The following is a 22,133-nucleotide window of genomic DNA, read 5'->3' as shown; positions in this document are numbered from 1 at the left end:
AACGGTCTCCCTGGCCCGCGTACGCCCGCGCCCTGAGCTCCGCCCCCGAGCTGCGGGAGCGCGGAGCCGTTGGCGACGCTCCCCGTCCTCTCCCCCTCCCACCGGGGGGCGGGGCCGCCTCAGAGTCGCTGGAAGAAGGCGGGGACCCGGCATACCACGCCCCCGCTGGTCTTCATTTGAAGCCCCTCGACTCTTCACTGTTGGCCAATTGGAGCCCTCTCTGTCCCCAGCGCCGACCAATTAGCGGCGCGCCCGGGCCGCTTCCGGCACCGCGCCTTGCTCGCCCCTTCCCCACGTCTCCCGGCGACGGGCGGGGCGCGGGAGCGGGCGACGGCCGCGGTGACGCGCGGCGGGCCGCGAGCCAATAGGGGGCGGGCTCGGCGCTGATGGACGGGACTAGCAGCCAGTGGCGAGGCGCTGGCCGCACTTCCCGTCGGGGAGAGAGTGTAATATGGCGAAGACCTACGATTACCTGTTCAAGCTGCTGCTGATCGGGGACTCGGGGGTGGGGAAGACCTGTGTCCTGTTCCGCTTCTCCGAGGACGCCTTCAACTCAACTTTCATCTCCACCATAGGTAGCGGGGCCGGGGAGCGGCCGGGGACGCCGGAGGCCCGGGCCGGGCGCGCCCCTGAAGGGCTGGGGCTGAGGGAGCGGCTGGGCCGGACGGATCCAGGGATCTGAGAGGGTCGAGGGGACCGGAGGGGAGAAGAGCAACCGCCGTCGCCGCCTTTCGGAGGTTCCTGGGCTTTGGGGGGGAGAGAACTAAGTGCCCATTTTGCAGATAGGGAGACTGAGGCTCCAACCCTTAGCCTGCTCGTCAGGAAGTGTGTGTCTTGGGTTGGGGTCCTGGCGCCGGTCATCTCGTTCTGTCCACACAGCAGCCCTCGGAGCTGTTCTTTTGGAGTCCCCGCCTTGCAGAAGTGAAACAGGCTTGGGGAGTAGGCCATAGGAAGAGGCCTATGACATCTGACCTTCTTAAGCATTTACTGTGTGCTAGGCGCTTTATGTGCATTATCACACTCTTCAGTTTGCAGTGTTAGGTGCCCTTATGAGCCCGTCTCACAAATGAGGAATTTGAGGCTCGGGGAGGGACGAGACTCACCCAAGGTCACAGTCTGCAGGTGGCAAAGATGGACTTTGAATCCATGTGGGTCTAACCCCAAAACTCAAGGCTCAACCATCCCAGAGAGGTGTGAGCACACCCCCAGCAAGCACAGCTGGTCCATCTGAGAGCCAGAATTCTAAATCAGCTCTCTCCTGCTCTTTTCCTCTGGAATGTTCAGGGATTAAGCCCCTCTCCCTGACCTTGTTTCCCCCACGGGCGAGTTTCCTCTAGAAGGAATGGTGAGAAGGAGTCTAGAGGCTTTCTCTGCCCACCCTTCCATCACTTGAGGGTGACAGCAATGGCGAGTGACAGCTGCCTGTCCAAGGACTTGTCATCACCAAGGAGATGCCAGATAAAAACTTCAGTGAGAAACCAGAATCAGCCGCTGCCACAGACAGCCCTGACTTCCCTATCTTGAGGCCCAGGACACCGGTTGTCACTTTGCAGAACGGCCTTTCCCGCAGAGCCAGCCCACATTGTGGTTGAACAGAATTGGCTTGTTGCTTCTCAGTTCTGATAATCCACAAAAGTGGAGCTGACTTCTCCCCATGCCACAAAAACAGCCATTGCCCATGTGAAAACATTTGACCTGAAAGTAACACTCATCAAGTGGAGTGGCGTGTGAGCTATGCAGCCTTGCTCCAGACTGGTCACCATGCCCAGGAGTTAATTCTGAATGGGGACGACCTGGGGACCAGGTTTTGCTTTACCACGGTGTGACTTGAACCCTGTCACCTATCTCCCTGAACCCCATGAGGAGCTGCTCTTTCCAGCTGTGCCCTCCTCCAGGAGCTGCACTTTTATGTGCCGGATGCAGAGTAGAGAGAATTGGACTGGAAATGGCCATGCCTGCTTTCCAGCTGCTGTTTGCCCTTGAACAAGCACTTAGTCTCTGTGAGCCCTGTTTCTTCAGTTTAGGAGTAATGCTTTCTGCCTTGACCAGTGCCCTAGATGATTGAGGATCAGAAAGGTACAGTGAGGAAGGGGTTGTCATCATGGCCAGAGGCGGCCTGGAGGAAGCATAATGGCTCCTGTAGTGACAGCAGCCCATCCTTGGACACAGATGTTTCTTATTCCTCCCCCTCTACCACCCCAAGGTCAAACTTCGGGATAACCTTTGTGTCTCCACCAATCAGGAAGTGATGTTAACTCCTGGCAGACTGTGGCTGGCTGGCAACCCAGACCTCAGTTTCCCAGCATCAGAAGCTTCCTGTTCAGCACAAGCACTAGTGAGATCAATTCAGGGATTGGGCTTTTTTGTTTGGTTCCTAATTCTTGACCCAGGCTAGCACTTTAGGGCTCTAAGGAGACTGGCCTCCACTTCCAGACAAAGACATGACTTGGGCAAGGTCACCTGGGGAGGTAGAGGTGGCCCTTGAACCCAGAATCCCTCCCTCCCACCTTGGTATTCTCATTACATTTGTAGTTTTCCTGCAGGCCTCTGTCTTCTAAGAAAATTAAATTCATCCTGACCTTGAAGTAATGGCCTCATAATTCTTAGCCTTGTAAAATTTACACTTCTAATTAAATTTGGTATATTAATGAAACCCAAGAAGAGGAGAGGACAGAGTGATGCTGTGGGACTTTGCTGATGAAATGGTGCTTCTTGATTTTCTATATCCCTGTGCATCTGTGACAGGAGGTGGGTGGTATTTTAGGCAGGAACAGCACTGGGCCTCTTAGTCCTGAAATACAACTGAATGCATAAAGGTGATTCTCTGTTGGCACTAAGTGTACCTCTGGGTTTTCTTTATAGATCAGGGATTAAGTGGCTGTTTGTTTCCTACCAAAGCCTATTCTCATAAGCTCCATCGATCATTTGTGGTGTGAACTTGGCCCCGTGGCTCCTGGAATTGGTTCTTCGCAGCCTGGCTCTGCTTCCACCGTCTCCTCAGGGCCCCATTCACTCATTCCTTCAGGGAGACAGATGGCGTAGCATCAAAGTGCTTTGTAAACCACGCAGCACCACGTAGACCCCGTTGCTCTTAGTTCTGTTGTCCTGCCATCTTTCCTGGACACCTGCCGTGTGCCAGCAGGGCTGCAGGGGCTGCAGAGATGACTCGGATGAATCAGAAGGAAACAGAAATGTAGCAAGGACTGTGGTCAAGGTGTGTGTGCAGGACTGGGCGATCAGCTTCTAACAAATACGTAGTTGGCCTCTGCCATGCTGAGTTACTGGAAACAGCCATGAGTGAGAATCCGTGCCCTGTTGGAGTTTATGTTCTAGTGGGCAAATTTCAAGTGCAGGCTAATATTCCCTGTGGCCCCTGGACAGTTCCTGAGGTTGGCAGGGATGCAATTAGCATCCCTATCATCAGTTCTGAGGGGTCAAGGCTTTATGGGTAGAGATTTGGGCTGTTTGCCCTCCATGCAGGCCATTCAGGTGGGCAAGTTCTATCCCAAGGTCCATGGAGCATATAAACAAATAGACAATGTCAGGGATAAGCGCATGAAGAAGAAAAAGAAGTGGGAGGAGAGAGAGTGAAGATGGTCAGGAAGGCTCCCAGGTGGAGGGAGCCAGGTAGCTGTGGAAGGAAACAACATTGCAAGAACCGGGAAGAGCAGGCATGAGAGCCCTGAGACTGGATCGTACTTGGGATATTTAGGAAACAGTCACATGAGCCGCGGGTACGGAGAGGTGGCTAGGCTAGGCAGGACCTGGGAGCACACACGCAACTCTTCTCACTTTATTCTGGGGCCAACGGGGTGGTAGGAAGCCAGTGGAAAGTGGTTTTTTTGTTTGTTTTTTAACAGTTTTATTGAGGTATAATTCGTGAACCATAGCGTTTACCCATTTAAAGCATACAAGCCAGCGGCTTTTAGTATATTCACAGAGTTGTACAACCATCACCGCAGCCAATTCTAGAACATTTTTGTTATGAGAAAAAGAAACCCCATTCCCCTTAGTCAAGCCCCTGAATTTCCCTTTCCCCCTGTAACCCATGGCGACCACCGATCTCCTTTCTGTTCGTCTGGATTTGCCTCGTCCCAGAGAGTTCATAAGAATGGGGTCCTATGCTCTGTTACCTTTCATGCCCGGCGACTTTCACTCGGTGTGATGTTCTCAAGGTTCATCCATGTTGCAGCATGTGTCAGGGCTTTGTTCTTTTTCGTGGCTGAGTAGTAGTATGGATGGACCCCATGTTGTTCATCCATCCGTTGGTGGACACACTGGAAGGTCTGGAACAGAGGTTAGCTTTGTGACATGGTTGAATGTGGTTTGGAAAGCCTGGGAGGGGACTGAGGGGGGAGTAGGAACCTGGAGAACAGTTGAAGAGGCTGAGAGGTCACCCTGGTCTTGGGGAAAGGGGACAAGGGGGCAAGGCCAGGAAAGCTTCTTGGAAGGTAACCTTCCAGCATGTCCTAAAGGAGAAAGTTTGTTGGGCTGACAGGCGGCCGGGGTGGGGACCACCCACAGAGAAGGGACAGCAGGTGGGGGAGCTGGAGGCCTGGAGGCTGTGGGAGTGACATTGTGGGGTGTCATGGGGCTCCATGCCCTGTGTGCTGGGTGGCGAGAAGCATGGGGCTCTGGCCTGCAAAGTGTTCTATGGAGGCCCACTCCGAGAGGTGGCCCAGTGGGGAGAGGGGGTAGAACAGGGCTTTGGCACCTGAAGTACCTGGTTTACCCTCCAGCTGTGCCACTTGCGGCTTCACTCTGGGCAGCTGTGTCTGCCCTCTGAACCTCAGCCTCCCCTTGCACGAGAAGAGAAAGCTCTCCAGGTGCCCCCAGATTTGTTGTGGGAGATTCCGAGATCCCCTGTGCCTGGTGCAGACAGGTGCTCTATAAGCCATGGATGCTGTTACCTGCACAGGTGGGCAGTGCTTGGGAAATGGGCTGACAGTGATGTGCCTTTTTTTTTTCTTTTCTTTCAGGAATTGACTTTAAAATTCGGACCATAGAGCTCGATGGCAAGAGAATTAAGCTACAGATATGGTAAGAGTCGTTGCCACCATCAGCCGCTTCACCCTTGAGCTCTTAGAGCCAGAAGCCGTGGTGCCTCTTTCCCCTTCCCTGTGACCGTGGCCTCCATCTCTTTGTGCCTAGGTGTACACGTCAGGCTTTCTTCAGAAACCGCAGAGACTGTGCTCTGCTGGTTACTGGGGCCTGGAGTCTGTGTCAGCACCTTCTGGGGACATAGCTGCCAGTCCTGGTTAGCTCAGCATTCCGATGTGGGCACAGCTGGGTCTGGGCTTCCCGGTGGCCTACTTCCATTGAACTTGGAGAGCGCCCTCTGTGCCTGGGCAGTGGTGAAGGCTGCGGGGCAGCGAAATTCCCCAGCCCAGTATTTCCTCTTTGAGCCTATCAGCTCGCTGAAAGAGGCCAGACATCATTTCCTCTTTTCTGTCCTGGGGAAGCCCAGGCCTTACTTCTCTAACATGCAGACCCGAAACCCCAGAACCAAAAATAAACTGAAGCCTGGGCCCAATGGTGAGACCCATTTCTGTTCTACTTATCTGGGGCTGATTTCTTGTGATACATAAAATTAGAGATGTTGTGAGTCCCTGTCACTGACGCTGACTGTGGTCTGTAGCCCATGACACCGGGAAGGCTGAGCGCAGATGGTCAGATGGAGGGGAGTCCCTCCTTATAGCCACGTCACTGAAAGGGAAGTATGCGTCCTGAGCAAAGTTCAAGAGAAGTCCTGTTTGAGAGGTTGGTACAGTGTCCTGGTCCCAGCAAGCACCTGTGATGAGATGGGGTGCTCTGAGATGGGCCACAGAGCCACCTTCCCTGCAGCCTGTCTCCCTCACCCCAGCGTCAGAGCGCAAGCATTGCCCTGCTTGCCAAGTGCATCCCCTCGGTTTCCGTGGCATTCACCTCTTGACTCGAACTCCGGAGTCCAAATCTGGATGAGGCCTAACACCTTGTCTGTTGGTAATCAGGCAGTTTCTGACTGCCTCTAGAAGTACCTGCACCTACCACACGTGGCTCCCAGCAGCCTCGGTGCCCGAAGTCCAAAGTGACACTGTGGTAGCAGGCAGAAGTTTTGCTTTCCTCTTCCCCTCTCTTCCTTCTTCTGCTCTTAGCAGTCTACACGGGGTTAGTGACTTTCATAACACTTTTCTAGACAAGGGCCATGGTTGGGAATAAAATGACTGTTCATAACCACTAACGTCACCTGCTGTTGGCGTCAGAAAGTCAGCAGAGCCCCAAGTGAGGCGCTTCTGTGGGGTCCAGACAGGCAGAGCCCTCGGCTGGGGAGGAAGGGGGTACAGGGTTGTGAAAGGAACCCTGGGTCCAGAGACAAAAGACTTGGGTCTTGCCTTGGCCCTGCCACCAATCAGTGAAGTCCCCTTTATCCCAAACACTGAATGCTCTCCATGCCAGGAGCTAGGCTGGGCACGGCGTGTCTCACCCTGGTGTCACCCCTGCAGCAATGAGAAAGGGCTTTCTCCCTGGCCTCCACCAAAGCAGCAAGTCCAGAAGTGCTTCCGGGGCCCCACCGAGATTGCCCAGCTCGGCCCACTCGCCATGTAACCAGCTCTTTCCAGCCCTATGTGGCCCTGGACTTTCACAGATAGTATCTGACCTTGGCTCTTTGGTGACCCAGAAGCTCTGGGCAGAATCCCCAGGAAACAGAGGAATCACGGGGGGAGATGGGACATGACTTTATTCCCAGTGGGTTGGGTCCTTAACACCTCTGGAGTCACCGTTGCCTTCTCAGTAAGAATGGGGAGGATGGGGGTGGTGCCGCACGGCAGGACGATGAATCAGGAAATAACCTGTGAGAAAGTGGGTGTCCATCCTGGGTAAATGTCCACTGTTCCCACTGTAATGATTATTCATGGTTGCTGTCACTAGTATCCCTTCTTCTGCTTTAGGGACACAGCTGGTCAGGAACGGTTTCGGACGATCACAACAGCCTACTACAGGGGTGCAATGGTATGGATTGGTTTTTGTTTCTTTTTTTGTTTGTTTTTTTTAAAGTCAAAATGAACATCGCCATCTTGAATACCAAAGCCTGGGTGTTTCTGGGGAGTCCATGCTTGGGCTTCTCAGGGGTCCTCAGTCCCAGGTTAGTTTCAGAAGACTGTGTACCCTGCCCCTGCCCCCACATACATCCCCTTCTGCTTTAGAGACAATGCAGGATTTAAGGAAACCTAATTCTTTGGGAATGAGGGAAGACCCAGGAAGCCGGTTCTTCCAGGTGAGGTCAATGAAATTGGAGATGGCATGCCCCAACACTTAGGAGTATTCACGTGGCCCACGTAGTCTCTATGGAATCTGCTACTGAAAACTTGAAGATCATCCAGGAGCTGACTTGCTCTGGGCTGTTGGCCGTTATATTTTTCACCTGGGCCAGAGGCAGGGTGATGTGATAGGAAGACTCGTTCCTCATCGCTCGAGTACTTTTACCGAGCCCTTCTGTAGGCCAGGCCTGAGCTCGATGTAGAGGAGGACCTGGAATGGGCTGAGTTCCTGCCCTCGAGGGCTTTGAGCAGGTCGTCTACCTGTGAGGCGGGTACAGAGCCAAGCGCTTGGGCCAGAGGGAGAGGGAGGCAGACACCTGCAATCTGGCTCAGCGCCTTGGGTCACCCTCTGAGCTCCGTCTCCTGACTTGGAAAGTGGAACAGAGAACAGACTGTGTTCCAGGATAGATGGCCAGCTCCCCCTTTCCAGCTCCCACTGTACCCTGCCCTTCCCAGTGTACACCCCATCCTATAACTGTATAGATGCCTGTTGCCTCCATTAGACCGTAAGCTCTGTGAGGGCAGGGCCACGTCTTGGTCACTGCTTCATTTTCTGTGCCCAGGACCATGCTGGGTATGTGGTGGGTGTTCAGGAAATACTGGCAGACAGCAGAAATGAATGGAGCCATTAAGTATTTAGAGTATCCCACACAGCTTCTGAAACATAATAGAAATTCAGTCATGTGGGTTGCAACCTTAGTGCTCCTCATTAAAATTTATTTACTCATTTTCCTCTCACCTTGCTGTGCTGTAGTGGGGCAGGGGCCTTGGGGATCTGGGGTCCTGGGGGAGCTTCTACTGTGTGGCCTCAGGTGGGCCCCGTCCCTGTCTGGTTTGAAAGAGCCCCAACTTGGGATGTACTGTATGGTGACTAACATAACAATAAAAAAATTTTACAATTAAAAAAAAAAAAAGAAAGAGCCCCCCACTGCCCCATTCACTGAGCCCCTTCCTGGGCCAGCTACAGGGCCCAGGTCTTGGCCATTAACCCCTGAGCATGGGTGCCATGGTTATCCCCATTTTACAGATGGGGGACCTGAGGCTCAGCACAGTTTCGTGCCCTGCTTAAGTTCAGGCAGAGGGTGGATGGCTGGGCCAGTACTGATTGGCTGTCTCCAGTGCCCACATCCTCAGTCAGCCCCTGGTGACACTAGGCTGAGCCATTTGTGTGGCCTTGTCCAGCCCCAAGGTGTTTGTGGTTTCCAGTCCTAGATCTGTGCTAACCTATATAGAAGCCAGCAACCACAGGTGGCTCTTTGAGTTTAAATTGATTAAGAAATCCAGCCCCTCGGTAATACCAGCTGCATTTTAGCTACCCCCAGAGCCATGTGTGGCCAGTGGTAACCTCATGGGACAGCTCAGAGAACATTGCCACCATGTAAGCCATCATCCTCTCCCTGCATAGTACTAGACTCTTGGGTTCCAAATTTGGGCAACACTTGATGTCTGTTGTCCCATCATGAGCTTACAACCCGATACGGGGAGCTGTGCACAACGGGGGCTGGGAATTTGCAGCTCCAAGGAGAGTTTCTGGGAAAACCTGGAATAGGGTGATCCCATGTTTTCTAGGGACTTCTCTTTCCTGATAGAGATCTACCCACTGCTTGTACCTCTTGGTACATATCTGGGACCTTGGAATCTTGAGCCTGTAGTATCAGCTTGGTGGTGGCCAGAGTTTTGGGCCACCAGAGGGGCCAGTCCCTGGATAAACAAGTGGAAAGGCCTCAGGACCCTGTGGCATTTCTTGCCCCTGATGGCCAGAGGGCAGCTGCTTCTGCTCAGGCTGGCCTTGGCTGGGGTGTGGTAGACAGCGTGGCTGCTAAAATCTCCCTCAAGTTATCCCTCAAGTGGCCTCTGTTCAGTCTCCCCAAGAGAGCCCTGAGAAAGGGCCCCCACATGGCATTTTTGAGGGGTCCTGGCCATGGCCGTAGCTGTGGAAGGCTACGAGGCCGCTGTGCATCCCCTCAGGTTCATGGCCAGGATTCGGGATTGTGGTGGCTGTCTCACCCCGTCTTTGAGGTTTTGTCACACATCCTCCCCATGATCCCCCCACCCCCCACAGCCCATGTTCTCACTCTGCAGACTCAGGCAGCCTCAGAGATTTCTTAGCCAGCGCCAGAGGTCATGGGTGCAGGGCTGGGCCCTTGGAGGGTAGGCTGAGGGACTAGAGTAAGCCAGGCCAGGGCAGGACAGCAGGGGCCATTGGCCTCAAAGGTGGCCCTCAGCATTGCTGATGAGGGCCCAGGGACGTTCCTAATGGGAGCTGGTGTGATCAGCTTCTTCAGAGTTAGCCTTACCTGGGCTTCCATCTTAAAGGTCACTTCTGTGTGCCTCAGTTTCCCTTGTATCAAACAAGGATATTTGCCCTGCTCAGTGACAGCAAGATCATGAGCCCAGGTGGAGGTGGGTTCACTCTGCAGGTCTTTCAGGACCCCTGGGTGCTCATGCATTGGTTATGGAACCTTAGGGGCCTCAGTGCTGCCCAGTCCCATGCTCCAAGCTGGCCCCCACTTAGGTGGAGTCACTGGAATGCACAAGGGTGTCAGGATCAGGCCATCCAGGGTTTAGGCTCCAGTTGTGCTCTTTACTCTCTCATGGGATGGGAGACGGGCCTGGGCATACCCCCACCTCAAGGTCCTCATCTGCAGAGTGGCACCCATCTGATCAGGACCTGTGTGGGTTCAGGGAGACCCTACTGCAGTACCTGGCACATAGTAGGTGCCAGAGGAGAGGTCATGCTGGAGCACCCAGAGGAGACTCGGGCAGAGTGGGGTGAGGGAGGGTGTGGAGGAGGCTGAGCATGCAGAGGGTGGACGTGAGGGGGAGCCTAGTGGTCACTGGGGCCGTGAAACACAGCATGCAGGGCAGGGAGCTGTGGGACATGAGGCTGGGAGGTCGGCAGGACCTTGAGGGCTGCCAGGGTGTGGGCCATACTTACCCTGCTGGCACTGGGGAGCCTGCAGAGCTCGTTTGTAAGCATGGGTGTGATGGGATCTGGTCTGCAGGGTGAAGGGTCACCTTGGTGGCCGGGTAGAAAGGACTAGAGCCTGGGAGACCAGAGAGGAGCTGGTGCTGCAGTCCAGCAGAAGGAAGAGCCCCAGGGGTGGAGTGGAGGGAGTTAGTGGGAAGGGTGTCCTGTTCGGGTTGGTCCTGGCCACCCCACCTTGCTGGGGGCCACCCCTTCAGCTCACGGCTTGTCCAGCGTGCATGTCTTGTCTCCCTCCACTCAGGGCATCATGCTGGTCTATGACATCACCAACGAGAAATCCTTTGACAACATCCGGAACTGGATTCGGAACATTGAGGAGGTAAGGCTTGCAACTGCTTACATGCACAGGAACTGCATACATGTCCTCTCCTCAGTCCCCACGCCAGAGCTGCCTGGTTCACAGATGAGATCACTGAGGCGCAGAGACCCCTGGAAGTCACTTGCCAAGAGCCCTGTAGCTAAGGACATACCAGGAATGGGGACTGGAAGCCAGGCGGCTGACCCTGGAGACCACACATGGGCCTGGCCTCTTCATAGGGTGGCCCTGAGAGCCCATTCCTCAGAGGGACTGTTGGGTTTGGGCAGTGTTCTCAGTCACAAGAGAAGAGGTATCCAAGCTCTCGATTACCATGAGCATTGGGTGCTTTCCAGAAAAGGAAGGTTCTAGAATAGACATGACCCTTGTGTTTGGTGGACATGGTGGTAAGGCATTTCAGATTGTACTGAGTTTCAGCGGAGCAGGGTGGGAGCTGGCTTAAGCTACCCGTGTTCAGGCCAGTGGCTCTTCAACTGCAGCTGGCTGAGAAGGAAAGCTCAGAACCGAGGAGCGAAAAGAAGGCAGCTAGCCCCACCTCCCTGTCCCAAAGCTGGTGTCCTCACCTTCTGGCTCCCCATAGAGCTTGCTGTCACCCACAAAGCCTTGGATGATGGCACTTGAGGCTCCTGATGACTCATCAGGTGGGTCTTCGGGTCTGAGGTGCAGCCAGAGGACTTTAGCCATCCATAAAGCCACGGCCGAAGGTCATGCTGCCGCTGGCGTCTATGAGCAGGGGCACCAGGCCGCCTTCCTGACAGCCCCATGTTGGCTGGCGGGAGGCTGGGCCCTGGCTGAGGACAAGGAACCGCTCATGTTGGTCTTTGTGGAAACTCACTGTTTCTGGCCAGTGGGCCATAGGGGGTCTTGCAGTTAACAGGACGTTAGGCAGGGAGCAGTGCAGCGTGTCTCACCAAGACCAGATCTGAGCTACACAAAAAAGGTCCTTTTCCATACCCTGGTCCTTCAGGAAGCACAGACCCCTCCACTGGGGCCTGGGAAAAGGTTGGAGAAGGAACCCTGTTCAGGCATGGGGGGGCATTCGTGGGAGTGCCAGGGGATGGGGAAGTACCCAGGGCTGGCCCCGGTTCGGGGGGGCACCCCAAACAGGCATCACCCACTTCCAGAGCCCAAACAGAGTGAGCTAGAGTGGGGCAGAAGGTCCCAGGACAGCAACTGGGACCTCCGGCAGAGGAGCCAGAAAAGGAGGGAGGCGAGCAGGGGGTAAATAGCCCAGCCTTGCTTGCCTCCTATAGACCAGACCCTGCCAGGAGCCCAAGGATGGCCTCGGAGCTTGGGTGACACAGCCCAAGGAGGAGCTGTCCCCAGGAGCCAGAATGTGTGTGCTTGGTCAGAGTGTTAGAACCTGGACTCTGCTCTTGTATTGGCTGTGTGACATGGGACAGGCCACTCAGCCTCCGAGCTTCAGCTTGTCACCTGTACAAGGGTGTGCTAGCAGTCTTGGCCCACCACACTGATTTTGGGACACACCATGTATTGGCCTGTAGTCCCATCTGACCTCTCACCTCCCCTGTCTACCTCTCCCCCCAGCATGCTTCTGCAGATGTCGAAAAGATGATACTTGGGAACAAGTGTGATGTGAACGACAAGAGACAAGTTTCCAAGGAACGGGGAAAAAAGGTGGGCACAGCAACCGGCGTGGGCCTGGCGCCTTGTGGCAGAGGGACCTCGGGGTTTTAGGGTTCTCTGCATGGAGGCCTGTTCTGCCCCAAGGGGTCCCCGATTGCTCGCTGATGGAGTGAGCTTTGGGGGAGATTCCTTCACAGTCTTTGTGAGCATACAGTGACCTGCCATCCTGGCTGGTACAAAACTGAGGGGGTCTGAGACTCAGGACTTTGCCAGGCAAACCGGGACATGTTGGTTGTCCTGGTATGGTGCTTAGTTTGGGAAGAGAGAATGGAAAGCACTCACCCAGTTGGGCTTCAGTCTAAAGGCTGCAAGCGCAAGGGCTTCTGGGGTGTGCTCTGCGTTCTCCCATACAGCGTCAGATGGGAGCCTGTGGAGACCGCAGGGAGCAGAGGGCAGAGCCGTGGTTTGAGCCAGGCCCCCTCCATCTTCCTACCAGAGACATTCACCCTTTTACCACCTGCTCTCCATGGGGTCTTGAGGGAGCAGCCCAGGAGGTCACATCCACGTGCTGAGAGCCCCCCACCCCAACTTCCTTGCTCCCCACTCAGGGTGGTTTGTGGGGTTCAGGGGCACCTGGTGGCTGAGGTGCACGTGTGTGTCTGCCTTCCTCACAGCTGGCCCTGGACTACGGAATCAAGTTCATGGAGACCAGTGCAAAGGCCAACATCAATGTGGAGAACGTGAGTCCTGGGCCCACAGCACAGACCCCTCTGGGCTGAGAGACAGGCTGCACCCTCTGGGGAGGCTCTACCAGAGGGACTGACCTCAGGCTCTGGGCTACGTTATCAGCCAGCTGGGCGGGAGGCACTTTCTGGGCAGTGCCATGTGCCAGGTCCTTTGGGGGAACTGCTGCCATGTTGTGACATCAGCAGGTGCAGGCCCCGGCTGGCCCCCTAGGGTATTACCTCAGTGGCTCTTGGGCAGCCCTGGGGAGCAGGCACAGTTTTGCAGACAGAGAAACTGAGCCTCGGACCGACCCAGCTGCCTGGTGCCCAGGCCTGGCTCCAAGATTATGCTCTTGGCCGTGCCACCCTCACAGATAGTCCCCAGTCACAGCCCAGATGGAGTAGGGGGCCCTGGCTGAGCCTTGGCCCAGGCTACCCTGTCTTCTCCACGGGGATGCCAGCCTCACAGCTAACCTGCCGACGTCCATGCCACCGCCCCAGTGATCTTTCTAAAGTGGATCTTCCCTGTCACTCCTGAGCTCAACCCAATACACCTGGCGCAGAGGCACTCCCATACCAGCCCCCGCCCGTGTGCACCACCCACAGCTTGGGCCTCGCTCACCACTCTCCATCCCAGGCCTGTGCAGCACCCTCCTCATATCCCCTTTTCCCTCAGGGCCCTGCCCAAGTGAGCCTTCCCTAGGGAAGCCTCTTGTCTCCCAGACCCATAGGCCCCCTGCTTTGGACTTCCCTAGCACCCCAAGTCACCTTCCACAACAGAACTTTACACATCGTGTGGCCCCCAAGAGAGGCCAGGTCGAGTCTTCATCAAGCGTGGGGAGACAAACCTTTCACCTGGTACTGGCCCTTCCAGGCCTCCCTGCTGGCAGGGACCCCAGATGAAGCTTGTTTGACTAAGAACAGCTTGTCTTTCTTTCTGCCCTGCCCCTGACCATCAGAAGCAGGGACAAAAGTGGACAGGACACAGGAGTTGGGGATGGAAAGCTAGGTCCTCCTCCTGGATTCTTCCAGCTCTTGTCAGTTAGGTACTGGGTGCCTTCAGACAACTCACTGACCCCTTTGAACCTGAGTTTCCTCTCTACGCAGTCAAGGGTGTGACCACATCCCAGGGGCTCAGGGAAGGTGGCGGTCCAGGTTGGCAGGAGTAGCCCAGCAGTGGCAGGAGATGGGGCTGGACAGGGGACACCCACACCCAGCGAGCTGACCTAACACTGCCCCCCCTGCCCACCCCACGGTCCCACCACATCTAAACAGCGGTGGCCCGGAACCAACAAGCCCCTGTCTGCTCCCTGCTCCAGGGCACTAACGACATGCTTATTCCACAGGCATTTTTCACTCTCGCCAGAGACATCAAAGCAAAAATGGACAAAAAATTGGTGAGTGTATGTCCTCTTTGAATCCTTGCACGGGTCCCTGTTGGAGCCAGCCATCCTCGTTGCTGTGATGCAGCCCAGGGCAGATCCTGCTCGTCGGGGCGCAGCCAGCCCCAGTAGGGCATCTCCGGGAGAGTGGCGAGCATCAGCAGGACAGGTTTGGGCGTCCGCGCCCGAATGCACTGCTCTGCTCCATCCTTCCTCCGCGGCTCGGAGCTGCTCCGTGCCAGGTTCTGCCTGCTGTGCACATGGGCTAGCAGGGGACACAGGGCCCTTTCCATCTGCCTGGGAGACCGCATGCGTGAGGACAGAGCGCCTCTAGCAAAAGAGCCCCAGGCAGGCCCAGAGCCACAGCGCACCCCATATGAGGCCACCTGCAGGGCTGTGTCTGACAGTCATTGGCTCCCGTCTTGATGAGTCCATCCCTAATTCTGTAGGTCGGAACAGCTCTGTGACCTTCAGTGGGTCCCAGGGCCCTGGGCCCTGCTTGGATCCCTCCCCCCCAGTCCACCTTTTTGTTTGTTTTCTGGCTTTTTTGTTACATAGTCCGAGGCACTCAGCATTTCTAGTGCTGCCTTTGGTCTTATCTACGCACTCGACTATACTTTGGGCGTGTTTAGCACCTAAATGCTGCTGGGAGTCTTGCCCCAGAGCCTCCAGCCCAGCGGCCCCTCTCTCCCAGCCCTTTCCCACCGCTCGCTGTCTGATACAAGAGCATAAAGCCATCCATGTGTCGCTTGGGTTCCATCTGGTCACGCAAGAGGGCACGTGTGACGAAAAACACCACTCAGGTAGTTCACATCTGATTTAAAACGTGCCTCCGTAATTCTGAGGTGCTGTGAACGGAATCATAAGGGATATGATCGATTTAGTAGCAGCCTTTTAGCCATAACAGAAAGCAGTCCACATACACAAACACACTGACCAACAACAGCGTGTCATTTTCCTATCCTTTCTTTCCTCTTCAATATGACAGTAAAATCGTGATTCTTGGTGATCCTCTGACACTTGACCCCTGGCAGGTACGCTAAGCGTCCTGGCGACACTCTGCTTTCCTCAGCCTGTGGATCACCTCCGTCCACGACATAGAGCATGAGGCCCTGATTGCAGCCGTAGTCCTTGCATTTCCTCTTTTTCTGAACTGAATTGCAAATCACAGACAGTTAAATTCCTACTCATTTCCTGACACCTTTGTTTATATTCAGAGTTGCAGCCCGGGACCACTTCCTCTCTGCCTTTTCTTTTTAATTGAAATGTAATTGACACGTAACATCGAGCAAGTTTGAGGTGTACGATACGTTGGTTTTCGTACGTTGATATTTTGAAATATGATCATTGCAGTAGCGTGAGCTAACACCTTTATCACCTCCCATAATTATCATTCCTTCTTTGTGTTGAGAACAATTAAGATCGAGTCTCTTAGCAACTCTGAAGTTTATAACACGGTGTAAGAGAGTCAACACAGTGCTGTTGGCTATAATCTCTATGCTGCGCATTAGCTCTCCAGAAGTACGTATCTCCTAGTTGCAAGTTCGTATCTGTCTTGCAGCACTGATGGGGCCAGCTCTGCTCACCCGTCTTCTCTCTCGAGAGCGTCATAGAAAGCCAGGCTCCACCAGTGCCCACCCTACTCCCAGACCTCTGGCGCTCTCCCGCTCTGCTCAGCCCAGCGCTCCTCGCTGCGCCAAGAGCACACTCCATGCTGCCCCGGCAGCTGCCGCCCTCTCCACCTTGTCACCCTGTCGCTTCCCTGTCGTCCGCTGCAGCCACACTGGCCCTTTCCTTTTCCTTGGACCCCCAAGTTCCTTCGGACTGTCCCCTCCACCTGCAGTGCTCCCCTCTTGCATCAGCGTCCTGGGGCTACCGCAACAAATTCCCGTAACAATCTTAGCAGCTTCTGCAACACACGCATGTCAAAGTTCTGCAGGTCGCAAATCGGAAACGGGTCTCACCAGGCTAAGACCGAGGTGTCAGCAGGGGCGCCCTCGTCCCCAGAGGCCCCAGGGGAGAACCTGTTTCCTTGCCTTGTCCACCTTCTGGAGGCCATTCCTTGCCTTGTGAGCCCTCCCTCCATCTTCTGAGCCAGCCACTCAGCATCTCTATGACCCTGCTTCTTCGTCCCTACTCTCCACCACAGTTGGGAAGTTGCTCTGCTTTTGAGGCGTCACAGGGTTCGATGGGGCCCACCTGGATGATCCAGGCCACCCCCCCCCAATCTCAGCTCAATCACATGTGCTAAGTCCCTCCTGCAGGTCAGGTTGCCTTCTGCACAGGTTCCAGGGATGAGGGCGTGGACATCTGGGGGTGCACTTTTTCCACTGACCACAACCCCTGGCCTGTCCCAGGCCTCACTTCACGACACCTCTGTTCACACATCACCATCAAAACTCTTCTCCACCCTCTGTTCTGTCTCTCATTACTTGCCGCTACAGGAAATCACTGCTTATTTGTTGACCCACGTGGTTTGTCTGCCCTGTACGGTGTGAGCTCCCCAAGGCAGGACCACTTGCCCACCACCGCATGCCCAGTGCCCACACAAGAGCCTAGCACAGCATAGGCATTCAATGGTTACTTGAATAAATTCAGGTGTGACTTAAGAGCAGAAAGAGGAGATGGAATTAGTCAAAGATAAGGGGACCAAACCATGCAAAGAGGGTGGAATGGGAGAAAATAGGATCTGAGTTCCCAGGGTAGGCAGGGGCCAGATCACAGGCAAAGGCTTCAAATGCTGGGTGATCGATTTAGGGCATTCCCCCTGAAAATGGGGGAGTATGGGTGGGTTTCAGTATGGATTGAGTGGACCAGATTAGAGTTTAGGGCCTACAATACCAGCTGTGGGGCAGAAGGTAGACAAGGGGAGAGGTGGTGAGTCAGAGCCTTGGCACAGGGACATGGAGACCAGCCAGGTGTGAGTGGCATTGTGACCTTGAAACCCAACCCCCCTCTCCGGCCCCCCAATCCCAGAGGACAGTCTTTCTGCTGCCCCTAGGCTGCCTCACTTTAAGGGACTCAGCACAGTTGGGTAGATGGATGGAGAGAAGGAAATAGGAGAAGGAGGTTGAGATGGATGAAGTGAGTGAAGATGTTGAAGGGGTGAATGGAAGAGGGGGGGTGGGCAGGCGAGTACGAGATTGAAGGAATGGATGGTTGGAAAGAGGAGCTAGGTAGCAGTTGTGTGGGTCTGAGAAAAGTCAGTTGGAAAGGACAGCTGGATGGTTGGCTGGTTGGAAGGTGACAGAGGTTTGACAAATGGGAGGGGACAGAGGGGTGGATGGACTGGCGGACAGGTGGTTGGTTGGTTCATTGGTTGGTTGGCTGATTGGTTAAGAGACATAGAGCTGATGCTCAGCCATGACCCCAGAAAACCTTTTGCCATTTCAGGAAGGCAACAGTCCCCAAGGGAGCAACCAGGGAGTCAAAATCACACCAGACCAGCAGAAGAGGAGCAGCTTTTTCCGATGTGTTCTTCTGTGAGGAACACTGCCTTACTCTGAGCCTCGCTCAGCTGAGCTGACTGTGCCTGTCCTGAGTGAGCCCCTCACTCAGCCGGGGCCCTCCCCCTCCAACACTCCCTGCCGTGCCGCGGCCACTGAGCCCATGGCCACCAGACACAATTGAGAAATTGTTTATTTTAGTAACTGTCTGATCTTTTTCAACTTTGGAGATGGAATAAGTTAAGAATTTGCTATTTTTCCCTCAATGTCTGCTGAACGGGCCCTCTCGTCGTGTAACCAGAGAGAAAGATGGAGTTGAGGTGTGGCCGTCGACATCAGCCAGTGTGGTGGGCCTCCGTCTCCAGGCCTTTAATCCTCATCTTACTGCAACACAACTAAAGCCCCACCGGAAAGCCCGTTCACATCCCCATCACAGAAGCCAGGCCCCCAGAGGCCAGTGAGGGTTCCAGGAGTTCCGGGCTCCACACCCTGAGCGGGGCGACGCATGCCGGGCCCACGAAGCATCCACCCAGCACATCTGACGCCTACTTTCTCCTCTTCTGTCAGTTTTGGACAAGTGACAAAAACCATTCTTTTTCTTCCCTCTCTCTTCTTCTCAACTGTCAAACCAAACCAAAGGGAAGCACAAATTACGGAAATCCTGAGGAAAGAAGCATGGGGCGGCCCTTCCTGTTCACAGCCAGGAGCTGGTCTGCAGTCCAGCGAGGCCTCGGGCATGGTCAGCGGGCCTCTTGGTAGCACCGAGGGGACGCCACGTGGGCCAGAGGTGACCCTGAACACACAACCACACATGGTCCACCTGCGCTTGGGGCATCTGCCTCTTGGCCCCCCAAACAGCCCCCCCACGCCTCTTCCCTCCCGCTGTCTCCAAATCGGACGTCCTTTCTAGCTGAGATTTTTATTTTTCCAGATCTGTAGTGTCCATGAAGTGATTTCGTCTTTGATTTCCAGTGGCAGACCCAGGCGACTGGGAGTTCGTGCACACCTCTGGCTGGACGGGCCGGAAGCGTGAGGCAGTGCTTGGCGCGGGCCAAGGCCCAGGCGACGGACTGACCGCAGAGCAGTCTGAGTTGGTTTTTAACTGCTGTCACCTGGTTCTGTTGGGACAGCTCTGCCCTTCTGTAGAGACTGTGCAACTGGGGCTAGGTGACCTGGTCGGAGGGGCGTCACCCGGGAGCCTTTCTTTCTCTTTTTCTCCCCCCTCTTCGCCCCCCCCCCCAAGCTGCTGTCAGTCCAAGCCATTGGCGTTGTAGTTTTTTCTTTTGTGAATTAAAACCAACATACCAGCAATAGTCTGCTCTCCCCTGAAATCTCTTAACATGCTCTGTTTACATCGATAAATGCACTTAAGGAAAACAAATTAAAGCTCATTTTAAAGTTAACAGATTTTTTTTTTATAGCTTACCTTATTTCTTGGTTTTAATTTCATCTGTAAAATTAGAGATTGGACTAGATTAAAGTTCATGGATTTTTATGTCCCCATGTTCCCTGTAGGTACACGGGTATGGCCAAGTGTTGGGTCGAGGGTCCTCAGGAGGCCTGTTACTTAATAGCACAGGCCCGGCCAGTGGGGCCTCTGGACCCGTTCCACTTTGGCGTGCCTTGGCTCTCATCTACTCCTCAAGTGTGCCAGGTTTGTCCCTACCCTAGTTGTAGACAGGAGCAAAGCAGAGGAGGTCAGTTACCCCAAGCTCTTGAGGAGATGAGACTGTGACCAAGACCGGCTTGGAAGAAGCTTCCCAAACCCCAGCTCTGCCCTCCCCCCCTCCCCAGGAGAGCAGAGGTGTATGCACCCACAGCACCACTGTGGGACACCACGTTCGCTGCTGAACCTGCCCGGTCAACATTAGACCCCATCGTAACCCCTCCGTTCTCTCGTCTGTTGAGTGCTGGGTTCCAAGCCCCTGTCCTCACCCCAGCGTAGCCGTGGGCTGAGCCTCACTCCCCTGGTCTGTAAACTAGGCACAAGCCAGCAAGACGGCGCATCTCGGACTGGGAGAGCTGCCTAGGAAGCCCTAAGAGGTGAGCTGCCATCGACATCATGGTCCTCATCCTCACTATTAGCATCACTATTTGTCTTGTGCCCCAAGAGGAAAACTCACTCCTCTCTTCACATCTTGTCTCTTTACAGGGCACAAGTCATAGAACTATCTCTCAGCTCTGAGCTGGAAGTAGTTGCCCCATGATGCCCCAATTTTGCCCCCATTGTTCCCGACCAGGTCGGGCTGGGGTCTTTGAACTCCACAGTCCCCGCCTTAGACCCAGCCTTTTCCTCAGAGAGTCACTAGGACTTCGATGCCGTGGCACGCAGGGGAGTGGCTCCTCAGCTCTTGTCCCCTTGTACTGGGAGAGATGACACCTCGACTTTTTTTTTATAACGTCTTTATTGAGATGTAATTCACACACGGAACAATCCCCCCACCAAAGTGCAATTAAGCGGTCTTCAGTGTATTCGTAGAGTTGTGCGACTGTCACCACAGTCCGTTCTAGAGTGTTTTCATCACCCCGTCCCCACGAGCGGTCACTCCCCATGCCCCCCACCCAGCCCCCTGCAACCATTAGTCTTTTGTCTCTGCATTCTCCTGTTCTGGACATTTCATGTAAAAGAGAGACACTCTGGCCTTTTGCAGTGGGACTCTTCCACTCCGCATGGTTCTCTAGGTCCATTATGTAGCGTGTGTCAGGGCTGCCTTCCTTTTTATGGCTGAGTAACATTCTATTGTGTGCACGGACCATGTTTTCTCAATCTGTTCATCCACTGGGTCGTTCAGTTATTTCCACCTTCTGGACGCCTGAGCCGTCTGTTCCTCAAGCTTGCCAGGTGTATTCCTACACCAAGCCTTTGCCTTGCCGTTCCCTCTTACACAAGCCTTTCCCGTGTGGGGACTTGGGCGGTAACCAAGTCCCCGGGGACTGCAGGCTCCAGTCGGGCAGGGACAGTGCTCGTCTTGTCTGCTCCATCCCCAGCACCTAGCACGGTGCCCACAGGTGGGGCTCAGCCAATGTTTGTGGAGTGAATGAATTCATAAGTAGAACGAAAGCCTTGTAGGACGACAGGATGGTTGAAAACACGTAAAGCTCAGCATTGGCAGAGCCTGACTGCCCCACCCCTGCATGTCTGCAGGGCTGAGACGGCACTGTGGTCCCTACCCCGAGAGCCACCCCACGTGGGGCCTTGAAAGTTCTACTCGCCAGCTGAGGCCTCCCGTGAAAAGTCCAGAGCTGACACTGGAGCGGGAGGGGCCTTGGAGTCCCAGCCCCATATCCCCCTGCTGGTCCTTTTCCAAAAGTTCCTCTGGCGGCCATCTGTCTGCTCACAGTTTTGAGGACTCTGGTCACCGAGGGGTGGGGGATGATTCTGTTGTGACATTCTCAGGGGAGGACTTCAGTTCGTGTAAGACCACATCCCCCAAGTGGGTCAGGCTTAACAGGGTGGAGCCCTCCGTGGTGGGGGCTAAGGGGGCGGGGCCAGAAGTGGCCTGAGACACCCCATGTTTCTGGAGACTGCACTGCATGCAAATGAGACCAGGTTTTCTAAGGGAGGAGCGTCTCTTGGGCAGGTGCGAGCCCCTCCCCAACTGCCTTGCTCCTTATCATCCGTGCTGGTAGCTGACTCACTGGGCTGTGGAGGGCACGGAGGTCACGCAAGTGGCCCAAGGCGGCCCAGCCTGTGCAGTCTGCAGCCCGAGCTTGCGTCTCCCCAGCCAGGCACAAGAGCAGCAGATTAAGTCACGGTGAAGAGTCCTGATTTTAGTCTTAGCTGAGCCCCACGTGCCGCATGCTTGATGGTGGTCACACCTGCCATCATCACATGATTAAGGAGGGCTGTTATCACGCCCACTTCACAGTTAAGGAAACCGAGGCCCAGAGAGGTTGAGCAAGTCACCCCAAGCTACCCAGTGGGGTGACTACGTAGCAGGTTCCACGTGTCTCCTGCTTGGGCCTCGTGGACCCTCAGACTCCAGACAAGGCCACCCCCCTCCACCCCCCGGAGCAGGGGGCGGTGAGGTCGCCGACCTTGAGCCTGCAATGGGGGCTATCTAGACTGACTGGCCCAGGGTGATAGGCCCCGGCGGGAGGCCCCCAGCTCAGCCACGAGGATCTGGGCTATTTCTGCCTGAAAGGGGAGAAGGAAGTGGTTTTGCCCCTGTGCTAGGGAAGGCGGTGCAGCCTGCACACATCCGGGGCTGCCTGGTCCGTTAGACACAAGTTCCTACACTCACAGCCTACAGTGTGTGTTGGGCTCCCCTAGAGTGTTGGAGTTTTTTTTAAATCAGAAGAAAAAAATGAATACAATAATAATGAATATATAATAATCCAGCCCAGACTATATTGGTCTAGATGCCAACGAAATCATAAAATATCATCT

General features: G+C 54.9%; 1 protein-coding gene across 1 annotated transcript; it reads left to right on the top strand.

Moving 5' to 3' along the window:
• Window positions 1–417: 417 nt before the first annotated feature.
• Window positions 418–19,146, top strand: RAB8A (RAB8A, member RAS oncogene family). Its single transcript, XM_045778635.2, has 8 exons — window positions 418–575; window positions 4,980–5,040; window positions 6,930–6,990; window positions 10,529–10,606; window positions 12,152–12,241; window positions 12,865–12,930; window positions 14,262–14,312; window positions 17,691–19,146. The coding sequence occupies exons 1-8, from the start codon at window positions 452–454 to the stop codon at window positions 17,781–17,783; spliced, it is 624 nt and encodes a 207-aa protein (XP_045634591.1). The 5' UTR covers window positions 418–451; the 3' UTR covers window positions 17,784–19,146.
• Window positions 19,147–22,133: the final 2,987 nt, after the last annotated feature.

This window comes from Ursus americanus, chromosome 14 (genome assembly GCF_024610735.1).
Source record: "Ursus americanus isolate L20-20 chromosome 14, mUrsAme1.1.p, whole genome shotgun sequence".
In the NCBI taxonomy this organism is placed as follows: Eukaryota; Metazoa; Chordata; class Mammalia; order Carnivora; family Ursidae; genus Ursus; species Ursus americanus.
Note: the sequence above shows the minus strand (reverse complement) of the source record. Positions and strands in the feature narration are given on the sequence as shown.